This window comes from Oncorhynchus mykiss, chromosome 16 (assembly GCF_013265735.2).
Source record: "Oncorhynchus mykiss isolate Arlee chromosome 16, USDA_OmykA_1.1, whole genome shotgun sequence".
Classification (NCBI taxonomy): Eukaryota; Metazoa; Chordata; class Actinopteri; order Salmoniformes; family Salmonidae; genus Oncorhynchus; species Oncorhynchus mykiss.
This window is the reverse complement of record NC_048580.1, coordinates 23,529,821-23,542,007: the sequence shown is the minus strand read 5'-3', so window position 1 is coordinate 23,542,007 and position 12,187 is coordinate 23,529,821. Positions and strand designations below refer to the sequence as shown.

The 12,187-nt window shown below is 43.3% G+C and overlaps 1 protein-coding gene across 3 annotated transcripts in view; it reads left to right on the top strand.

Moving 5' to 3' along the window:
- LOC110491673 (BRCA1 DNA repair associated) overlaps positions 1-12,187 on the top strand; it is a 46,901-nt gene that overhangs the window by 9,789 nt on the left and 24,925 nt on the right. For 2 of the 3 annotated variants that reach the window (XM_036946563.1, XM_036946561.1), the window contains exons 10-14: positions 1,421-1,577; positions 1,800-1,869; positions 3,869-3,996; positions 6,864-7,108; positions 7,274-7,361. In XM_036946563.1, coding sequence (XP_036802458.1) covers positions 1,421-1,577; positions 1,800-1,869; positions 3,869-3,996; positions 6,864-7,108; positions 7,274-7,361 — 688 coding nt within the window. The remainder of the gene's footprint in view (positions 1-1,420; positions 1,578-1,799; positions 1,870-3,868; positions 3,997-6,863; positions 7,109-7,273; positions 7,362-12,187) is intronic. The other variant, XM_036946562.1, reaches the window with a different exon arrangement.

The following is a 12,187-nucleotide window of genomic DNA, read 5'->3' as shown; positions in this document are numbered from 1 at the left end:
TGGCAGAAAATCCATCTTTAATGTTTGGTTCTGTCACCACCAGTCGAATGACATGCCTAGCGCCATCCTCTCCTAGTTGGTGGACGTTTTCTATTGTAGAATTTTGTCACACACACACTATATATACAGAAGTATGTGGACACCCCTTCAAATGAGTGGATTTGGTTATTTCAGCCACACCCGTTGCTGACAAGTGTATAAAATCAAGCACACTGCAATACAATCTCAATAGACAAACATGAGCCTTTATGAAGAGTTCAGTGACTTTTTCAACGTGGCACCGTCATAGGATGCCACCTTTCCAACAAGTCAGTTTGTCAAATTTCTGCCCTGCTAGAGCTGCCCCAGTCAACTGTAAGTGCTGTTATTGTGAAGTGTAAATGCCTAAGAGCAACAACGCCTCAGCCACAAAGTGGTAGGCCATACAAGCTCACAGACGAGTGCTAGCACGTCTTTCCTTGGTTGCAACACTCACTACAGAGTTCCAAACTTCCTCTGGAAGCAACGTCAGCACAATAACGGTTCGTCGGGAGCTTCATGAATTGGGTTTCCATGGCTGAGCAGCTGCACACAAGCCTAAGATCATCATGCACCATGCCAAGCGTCGGCTGGTGTGGTGTAAAGTTCGTCACCATTGGACTCTGGAGCAGTTGAAACGCGTTCTCTGGAGTGATCAATCACTCTTCACCATCTGGCAGTCCGACGGACAAATCTGGGTTTGGCAGATGCCAGGAGAATGCTACCTGCCTGACTGCATAGTGCAAACTGTAAAGTGTAGTGTAGGAGGAATAATGGTCTGGGGCTGTTTTTCATGGTTTTGGCTAGGCCCCTTAGTTCCAGTGAAGGGAAGCCTTAATGCTACAGCATACAATGACATTCTACACGATTCTGTGCTTCCAACTATGTGGCAACAATTTGGGGAAGCCCCTTTTCTGTTTCAACATGACAATGCCCCAGTGCACAAAGCGAGGACCATACAGAAATGGTTTGTTGGTGTGGAAGAACTTGACTGACATGCACAGACCCAGGACCTCAACCCCATCGAACACCTCTGGGATGAATTGGAATGCCGACCATGAGCCAGGCCTAATTGCCCAACATCAGTGCCCGACCTCACTAATGCTCTTGTGGCTGAATGGAAGCAAGTCCCTACAGCAATGTTCCAACATCTAGTGGAAAGCCTTCCCAGAAGAGTGGAGGCTCCATTTTAATGCCCATGATTTTGGAATGAGATGTTCGACGAGCAGGTGTCCCCATACTTTTTTGTCATGTAGTGTACGTACGCAAATACACACTAAGCAGGCGCTCCACCAATTTTATCAGACATTTTCTCCCTTTCAATTGCTGTATATATTTTTCCTCATTCTGCTTCGCTCGTCTAATAGTTGTCTCTCTCTTGCTCTCCCTTTCTCTCCTTCAGCAAAAGGTTGCGATGCAGGAGGAGCTGCGGAGGCTGGAGAGAATGATGGCGTTGGTGTCTGAAGCGCTCCAGGAGAAGGAGGAGGAACCCACTGGGGCCAAAGTCTACCCCGGGGCCCCATATCCCCCAGCGCTGCTGCAACCAGACAGGTCCACAGGTACAGAACTGGGCTTTGTTCAGGAGGGTGCAACATAACCGACCGATCAGATAGAAATATATTGTACAGAAGACGGAATTGTCTGTTGTGTAGAATAGGGATGGTTTCAGTTCAGTATACCTTTTTTAAGAAATATGAGCAGGGACTGGTTGACAGTATTGTTTGAAATCTGTCTGCTTTCGAATGGCAGCTGACCTGAATTTGTTGGTTTTGTTTGTTTAGTCTCCTTAGGCCTTGATCTCCAGGTGACCCTGCCGTGTGGCCAGGGCACCAGGAAGAGATCTGCCAGCAGGTGAGCAAAGCCAGAGGTTAACGAGGCACCACACATTAACAACAGACTTCATGAAATTATGAACGCGTCAACGCTTCACTACACAATCACTTCGATAACATGGTGCTGTTGGTTAGGTTTTGCTTACTACTTCTTAAAATATGTGTGAGCTATTGAAAAATATAAATGTTATCGCAAAGTAGCACAAATTAAGGCTGTGCAATTAGGAAAATCCTAATTTGGGCATTTTTAATTCAACTCAGTGCAACAGAAAACAGGGTCGTCCCCCACCGAGTTTAGAATGTAGGAAATCGCACTTAGATGATAAGTTCACTTTTTATTCACAGCATGAGATGAGAGCACTTATTGCCAGCTGCTTACTTATGAGCCATCACCACAGCAGCAAGTTATCTGAATCTGCGACTTATTGAGGCGCGACTTATGGAGGGGGGTGGGTGTCGCTGGCTGCAACCTTCGGGCAGTATATGCTCATTTCAACCAGAGTGGGGCCCTAGATCAGCTTCACAGCCATTTTCAGGGCATGAATTTCATCCTCAACATACCAATAATTTTAAGTGTTTGCCATGTAATTGCTCTTTCCCTCAACTCGTGACTAAGGGGAAAGTCCAAGAAAGTTAGCTTGTGTTAGCTAGTATCTTTGTTTTAGCTAGCTCAGCGTCTGCCTGGTGCAGTTTTTTGGATAGAGGGTGATGCATCTCGGAGGACAGGCGGATAATCTCCCTAATAAAGCTGGAATCTGCTTATGCTGCGGAGAATCAAAAAGTAATTAGCGGCTGCATCTTATTTGTCATTTGGAGCACTTAGAGGGAAACTTGGGTTGCCACGGTAATTTATCTCTCCTGCTTGACTGCATCTCCCTATCTCTCCCTCCTTACTCATCTCCAGGGTTCTAAGTGCTGTCCTCTGGGGGAGGGAGAGAGCAGGGCCGGCTCCAGGCATAAGCAACATAAGCAATCGCTTAGGGCCCCCGGCCGCTAGGGGGCCCCAGACTCAATAAAAGCATTTTTTTGCGGAACTTAGTCAGGGTCTCACTTACTCAAAATGTAGTTTTGTATCAGCAGTTTTTCTCTTGTGACAGTCACTCAATTAGCCATGTCAGCTAGTAATTTTTAGATTGCCAAGTTAGTCTAGCCAGCTATTTAAACTTGCATTAATCATTGCCACATCCTGACCAGGCATGTGCCCAGGGGCCCTGACCTCCAGGGGGCTCCCATTGATTTTGTTAGTCACTCTAACTCCGATATCATTAACTTGGCATAAGTCTTGGCAAAATGGGTAGAATTGCAGGAAATTAGCTGTATAATATGAAAAAAATGTCTCTGCCCCATGGCAAAATGAGTAGAATTTCATGAAATTTGTTATAACATTTCTAACCTTCTCTCCGCCCCTGGCAAAATTTGTAGAATTGCATAAAGCGTGCTTTAAAACGGAAACATTTACTCTACTCCCCATGGCAAAATGTGTAGAATTGCAGCACATTTAGATCGTACAAGAGGGGGGCCACTAAAATGTTTTGCCCGCAGATTGGGGATGAGGGGGAAAAAGAGGAGAGCCTGGGATCATATGAGACAAGTTTTGCTGGCCTCTATTTTACTGTGCATGTCTGGAGACATTGGTGAAATTGTAAGGAATGGGTTGCAATGACGTTTTGGACGTCTTTTACCTGGGACCTCTATCATCTAGCCACTGGTCATTAAAATACAGAAGTTCTGTCAAGTTGCTGCATTACCTTATCCTGATCAAAATGTCCCTGAGTAAGTTTCTATTGCATATTTTTTGATTCACCAAACCGAGAACAAGAGAAGCAATTGAATCTTGCTTCACTAGGTTATATTCCATTTTTAATCACAAGGTTTAACCTTTTAGTCATAACTGTCAACCACAATTGTATTAATTAAATGTATATCTGTCAATGTCTCTTCCTTGTGGTTCTTTGCCGTGGCTGCTCTTTCCCAAAAACGTTCCACATAGTCTGAGGTTCTCTCTTCTTCTCCCTTAGGGAAGGTGCCCAAAACATTGGGGGAAATGCAGCCTCACCGCCCCCTGGTCTTGGAGACTGTGAGGGCCTTGGGCCCACCCCCACCACGCCCTGCCGCACCAAACATGAGGGACCTGGAGGGACTGGAGGTAAGTCCACAGATCCAGTGGCTACTACAATGGCATTGAACTAATAAGATCAAAAATCATTTTGGAGGTCTGAGGTCCCCCCCCCCCCCCCCCCCCCAAATTTTCCCAATGAGTTTTGAGAAGGAGGCGAGAGTCAAAAGCCATAGTAGTATAGAGAATACCCCTCTCTGTTTTAATCTGAGAGTGTTTGTGTGTTGTCATGAACTTGCATCAAATCAAAGTTTATTTGTCGCGTACACAGTTTTGTAGATTTTATCGCAGGTGCAGCGAAATGCTTATGTTTAGGGATACATTATATATTGGTGAACGTATCAAGTTTAACGCCGATGTGCAAAACCAATGTCAAAGCTGACGTGCATACCTATATAACGTGTTATTTGACACGCCAAATAGTGTGTTGACACACAAGACCCAATGGCGTTTCATAGCCCGGTCAACTGCCCTGTACCCTCCACAGCAACCCGCCCAAGTCCCCACCATTTCTCCTTCACCCATATCGAGATAGCTGATGTTCTGAAAGAGCTGCAAATTCTGGACCCCTACAAATCAGCCGGGCTAGACAATCTGGACCCTCTCTTTTTTTATGTATTATTATCTGCCAAAATTGTTGCAACCCCTATTACTAGCCTCAACTTCTCTTTCGTATCGTCTGAGATTCCCAAAGATTGGAAAGCTGCTGCGGTCATCCCCCTCTTCAAAGGGGGAGACACTCTAGACTCAAACTGCTACAGACCTATATCTATCCTACCCTGCATCTCTGAGGTCTTTGAAAGCCAAGTTAACAAACAGATTACTGACCATTTTGAATCACATCGTACCTTCTCCGCTATGCAATCTGGTTTCCGAGCTGGTCATGGGTGCACCTCAGCCACGCTCAAGATCCTTAACGATATCATAACCGCCATCAATAAGAGACATTACTGTGCAGCTGTATTCATCGACCTGGCCAAGGCTTTCAACTCTGTCAATCACCACATTCTTATTGGCAGACTCAACAGCCTTGGTTTCTCAAATGATTGCCTCGCCTGGTTCACCAACTACTTCTCTGATAGAGCTTAGTGTGTCAAATCGGAGGGCCTGTTGTCCGGACCTCTGGCAGTCTATGGGGGTGCCACAGGGTTCAATTCTCGGGCCGACTCTCTTCTCTGTATACATCAATGATGTCGCTCTTGCTGCTGGTGATTCTCTAATCCACCTCTACGCAGACGACACCATTCTGTATACTTCTGGCCCTTCTTTGGACACTGTGTTAACTAACCTCCAGACGAGCTTCAATGCCATACAACTTCTGTGGCCTCCAACTGCTCTTAAAAGCAAATAAAACGAAATGCATGCTATTCAACCGATCATTGCCCACACCTGCCCGCCCATCCAGCATCACTACTCTGGACGGCTCTGACTTAGAATACGTGGATAACTACAAATACCTAAGTGTCTGGCTAGACTGTAAACTCTCCTTCCAGACTCACATTAAGCTTCTCCAATCAAAAATTACATCTAGAATCGGATTCCTATTTCGCAACAAAGCTTCCTTCACTCATGCTGCCAAACATACCCTCGTAAAACTGACCATCCTACCGATCCTTGACTTCGACGATGTCATCTATAAAATAGCCTCCAACACTCTACTCAGCAAACTGGATGTAGTCTATCACAGTGCCATCCGTTTTGTCACCAAATCCCCATATACTACCCACCACTGCGACGTGTAGGCTCTCGTTGGCTGGCCCTCGCTTTATACTCGTCGCCAAACCCACAGGCTACAGGTTATCTACAAGTCTCTGTCGCTCGCTGGTCACTATAGCAGCACCCACTCGTAGCACACGCTCCAGCAGGTATATCTCACTGGTCACCCCCAAAGCCAATTCCTCCTTTGGTCGCCTTTCCTTCCAGTTCTCTGCTGCCACTGACTGGAACGAACTTCAAAAATCACTGAAGCTGGAGATTCCCATCTCCCTCACTAGCTTTAAGAACCAGCTGTCAGAGCAGCTCACAGATCACTGTATGTGTCGAACTGCTATGCTTTATCTTGGCCAGGTCGCAGTTGCAAATGAGAAGTTGTTCTCAACTAGCTTACCCGGTTAAATAAAGGTAAAATAAAAATAGAAATCCTGGTTGAGAATGAACAAATGAACAATGAAGCTGCAAGTAAGTGAAAGAGAGATTGACTATGTCCCATAAACACACCAGCCAGCTGGTCTGTACATGCTCTGATGATGCGATTTGGGATGCCTTCTGGGCTGGCAGCCTTACGAGGGTTAACGCACTTGAACTCCTTACTCACGTCGGCCATGGAGATCGGGAGCACATAGTCCTCGTGAGCGACGGGAGCCCACGTCGGTGGCTAAGTGTTATTTTTCCTGGAAGAGGTGAGTGATAGCTTGTCCGGGAGTGAGGCGACAGTGTCCGTTACATGGCTTTATAATCTGTGATTTTTTATTTTTAAATTTGTCCTTTATTTAACTAGGCAAGTCAGTTAAGAACAAATTCTTATTTTCAATGACGGCCTAGGAACAGTGGATTAACTGCCTGTTCAGGGACAGAACGACAGATTTGTACCTTGTCAGCTCGGGGGTTTGAACTTGCAACCTTCCGGTTCCTAGTCCAACGCTCTAACCACTAGGCTACCCTGCCGATTGTCTGGAGTCCCTGCCGATTGTCTGGAGTCCCTGCCACATGCAGGGACTTTTGTGTCTGAGCCGTTGAATTGCGACTCTACTTGGTCCCTGTACTGTCGTTGCCTTACGGAGGTCATAGCTAGTCTGTTTTATACACGTCCATAGTAGTATTACATGTTTGTTAGTTCACGGTTTTGATTGATTAGTGTTATTTTGTAGTATATGAATGTATTTGCGTGTCTACGTCAGCAGGGCAGCTTGGCAGACAGTCAGGACGGAGCCTAAGGAGCAGCATGAGAGCGAGGCCCAACCAGGTGTCGCCAGTGGTCAGAGTGCACTGCGGGACCAATGCTCCCTCAGCTGGGCTGGAGGTCCAGGATACCCCGGTGGTCATCCAGCCTGCAAACACACACCCGTCAACACACACTCCACTGCGGGAACCCGCTGGGGTCAAGTTGGTGCTGGTAGCATCAGGACTCAGTGCACCTGAACAGGTAAATGTTTCTGTGACACATCCAGGTGTTTAAAGTGTGATAATACTTGATGTTATTAGGTTTTAATATAACTTTAATCTACCTTCTAAGATGCTGGTTGTACTTCTGTGGCACTTGAGTCTCGAGTTTGCTTACTGAAGACAGATTTTTCCACTTTCTCTCCAGTCGATGGTGAAAAAGTTTGCCAAGAGGATGGGAGGCAGTGTGTGTTCACAAGTGACGTCCGAGACCACCCATGTCATCATGAACACAGGTTAGTGTGGCATAACCTTTCACTACAGAAAATTAAAGAAGTATTTATTTTTGGACTTGTTCGGGTAGGTCCAGGACATGAATTTCACGGCAGCATGGCCTTTGATTCCCCCTTGTGTGTCCATAATTCCCCCCCCCCCCTCCAAAAAACCATGCCTTGTGGCCAATGTGCCCTTCGGCTGAATATAATCATTATAATTCCCTTCCCCCTGCTACCAATCGCCGTGCTCTGAAGCACCTCTCACTCACATGGCTTTCTCAGATCTCAATTCTTATTAGCCAATGCCGGTCACGTGATCAGCGCCTTCTCACAGCCCGAAGTACAAGTGAAGACCGATTCAACGGCGTGCGTCCTTCTTGTCGAATTCCGGGGCACCCTTTGAAGATTATAGAAGAACTGTCCACATTTTTCTCTCCTCAGCCAACAAGACAAGAAATGAACGGCATAATCACTGGCCTATGTCAATCTACTGTTCCCCCATAGCAAAGGTTACCTATTCTATTGCTCAGCTTGTCGTTCTGTGCGAGAAATAAATATTTATCTCGAGGCGGCTTGAAATTAAGGGTATCTAGTTGTCCCGGAGACAATAGAAGAAAAAAAATGTCTTGCACAGTTCAAAACAGATTCTGGGACAGTTGTGGGACTGTAGATCCCAAATTCATGCAACCACTGTAAATCAAAAATAAATGTAAAAAAGCAATGAGGCTGATGCAACAGATCAGAACGTTTAGCTTAAAATGTTGATAAACTTATTTCTTCACATTATAACCGCAGAAATACGCTCACGGCATTAATAATTACCTCAACATTTCAATGGTCGGTTTTTGGCTAGACTACTTTGAAACAAGATTAGGTAGACATGCCTTATACAATGACAAACAATTAAGTTTGGTTGAAGGGTTTCAAAATGCTGATTGCCTCAACTCCGATTCCAATGGGTGGTGCATAGCAGGCACTGTCATTTCTCTCCTATGTGAATGAACCGTGCTTTAAGTATGCCGACAGAATCAAGCCTTTTAGACCTTAACGTTTGTCCTTCATTACATTTATCAAACGCGACTTGCGTTTAGCCTATATTTATGTAATCAATCGTCTAATTAAAGTTGGCTACATTTTCAGGCATCTCCATTTCAGCATTGGTGTAGACATGAGAAGCTGTAAGCTAATTCGCATATCACCTACACTTTGACATGTATGCAAATTATTTATGTACATTTTATGCTAAATACATTTTCAATATTATTCTAAAAGCACTTTTGAAAGGGGGGGGGATCCGAGCTTTCCACTGCGACTACATTTATTTTGCAACTCATTAAATCGGAGTGTGTATATAATAGCATGGTTTTGTGGCATTTAGCGCTCAGTGCCTTGGTGGAGGCCACGGCTGAATGTAACACGGGTCAGTTGTAATAGGTAGGCCTACATATGTTCCGCTGTATTTATGCATCCTTGTCTTAATGCCAGTGGACAGTTTCCTTAACAATACTTCTTGATTATATTGTAAGTGTACAACACCGGGAGGACAAAGGATTTATTGTATAGCCTTCACAATACACATTAGGCCTATAAGCGTTTTATTTGATTTTTTTTACCTTTATTTAACTAGGCAAGTCAGTTAAGAACAAATTCTTACTTTCAATAATGGCCTAGAAACAGTGGGTTACCTGCCTTGTTCAGGGGCAGAACGACAAGTGGTTACTAGTCCAACGCTCTAACCACTAGGCTACCTGCCGCCCCGGCAGTATCATCAGTATCGGTATCTGTAAATGTCAAGTTTTAGCCAGTAGGTACTAGATACAGTGCCTTCAGAAAGTATTCACACCCCTGGACATTTTCAACATTTTGTTGCATCCTAAATTTAAAATGGATTTAAATGTAGAATTTGTGTGACTGGTCTACACACAATACCCCATCATGTCGAAGTGGAATTTTGGACACACTTACTCATTCAAGGGCTTTTCTTTATTTTGGACTATTTTCTACATTTTAGAATAATAGTGAAGACATCAAAACTATGAAATAACACATGGGATCATGTAATAAAACAAAAGTGTTAAACAAATCAATATATATTATAGATTCTACAAAGTAGCCACCACCCTTTGCCTTGACAGCTTTGCGCATGCTTGGCATTCTCTCAACCAGCTTCACCTGGAATGCTTTTCCAACATTCTTGGAGTACCCACATATGCTAAGCACTTGTTGGCTGCTTTTCTTTCACTCTGTGGTCCAACTCATCCCAAACCATCTCAATTGGTTTGAGGTTCAGTGATTGTGGAGGACACACTTACTCTTTTCATAGTTTTGATTCACTATTATGCTACAATGTAGAAAATAGTAAAAATGAAGAAAAGCCCTTGAATGCGGTGTGTCCAAACTTTTGACTGGTACGGTATGTTCTTATAAGTTAATTGTCTTGCGTCAATAAGTATTCAACCCCTTTTGCTATGGCAAGCCTAAATAAGATCAGGAGTAAAAATGTGCTTAACAAGTCACATGACAAGTTGCATGGACTCACTCTGTGTGCAATAATAGTGTTTAACAGGATTTTTGAATGATTACCTCATCTCTGTACCCCACACATACAATTATCTGTAAGGTCCCTTAGTCGAACAGTGAATTTAAAACACAGATTCAACCACAAAGACCAGGGAGGTTTTCCAATGCCTCGCAAAGGGCACCTATTGGTAGATGGGTAAAAACAACAACGATAAGGCATTGAATAGTCCTTTGAGCATGGTGAAGTTATTAATTACACTTTGGATGATTTATCAATATACCCAATCACTACAGAGATGCATGCGTCCTTCCTAACTCAGTTGCCGGAGAGGAAGGAAACCACTCAGGGATTTCACCGAGGCAAATGGTGACTTTAAAACAGTTTAACGGCTGTGATAGAAAACTGAGGATGGATCAACTACATAGTAGTTACTCCACAATACTAACCTAAATGACACAGTGAAAAGGAGGTTTGTACAGAATAAAAATATGCCAAAACATGCATCCGGTTTACAATAAGGCACAAGTAGTACTGCAAAACATGTGGCAATGAAATTAACTTTATGTCCTGAATAAAAAGCGTTATATTTAAAACTGTTAGTTTTAATGGATTTTATAGGAGAAACTGAGGGTGGATCAACAACGTTGTAATTACTTCACAATACTAACCTAATTGACAGAGTACAAAGAAGGAAGCCTGTATAGAAAAACAAATATTCCAAAACATGCATCCTGTTTGCACTAAAGAAAATATTGCAAAAAATGTGGCAAAGCAATTTCGTTTTTGTCCTGAATACAAAGTGTTATATTTGCTGAAAATAGAATGCATTCCTGAGTACGACTTTCCATATTCTCAAGCGTAGTGGTGGCTGCATCATCTTATAGTTATGCTTGTAATTTGTTAAGGACTGGGGAGTTTTTCAGGATAAAAAAGAAAGGGAATGGAGCTAAAGACAGGCAAAATCCTAGAGGAAAACCTGGTTCTGTCTGCTTTCCACCAGATACTGGGTGATGAATTCACCTTTCAGCAGGACAATAACCTAAAACACAAGGCCAAATCTACACTGGTGTTGCTTACCAAGAAGACATAAAATGTTCCTGAGTGGCTGAGTTAGTTGACTTATATCTACTTGAAAAACTATGACAACCAAATGGTTGTCTAGCAATGATCATCAACCAACTTGACAGAGCTTGAAGAACTTCGAAAATAATAAATGGGTAATTCCATTTGGGCAAAGTTATTTGAGACTTACCCAGAAAGACTCTCAGCTGTAATCGCTGCCAAAAGGTGATTCAAACTTTAATGACTCACGGGTGTGAATACTTTTGTAAATTCAATATTTCTCTATTTCGTTTTCAATAAATTTCCAACAATTTCGAAAAGGGTTTAACTTTGTCATTATGGGGTATAGTTTGTAGATGGGTGATTAAAAAAAACATACATTTTATCCTTTTTGAATTTTGGCTGTAACACTGCGGAATAAGTCAAGGGGTATGAGTACTTTCTGAAGGCACTTAATTACTTCATCATGCTCAAAGGGATATTCAATGTCTGCTTTTTAAATTTGTACCCCTCTACCAATATGTGCCCGTCTTTGCAAGGCATTGGAAAATCTCTGGTCTTTGTGTATGAAATTCACTGCTCGACTGAGGGACCTTACAATTATCTGTGTGTGTGGGGTACAGAGACGAGGCAGTCATTCAAAAATCATGCTAAACACTATCATTGCAGTCTATGCAACTCATTATGAGCAAATATTTACTCCTGAACATATTTAGGCTTGCCATAACAAAGGGGTTGAATACTTATTAACTCAATACATTTCAGCTTTTTCTTTGTTTATTATTTGTAAACATTTTGAAAAACATCATTCCACTTTGATATTGTGGTGTATTGTGTTTAGGCCAGTGACAAAAAAAAATCGCAATTTAATCCATTTTAAATTCCGGCAGCAACACAACAAAATGTGGAAAATGTCAAGGGGTGTGAATACTTTTAACTATCGTGACAATATTGTATCAGTTCTCTGGCAATTCCCATCCCTAACACAAACACACAGCCCTCTATATACACACACACACACACAGACACCCAGTCTTCAAGCCTTAATTGCGTGCTCTGATGGATTCTTTGGATTTCAAAGCCGCCTCCTCCAAAGCACAACATTAGCTGAAGAGTGCGTTAAGGAAGCCACGTTAATGGCAGCCGTTACCCCGGCAACTGCCAAATGAAAGTGTGCAGGTTCTTGATCTTTCGGGGGCAGTGAAAGGTTGAGGAGGAGTAGGAGGAGGAAAGTTTGGGTCTGTGTGCGAGAAAGAGTTATCTC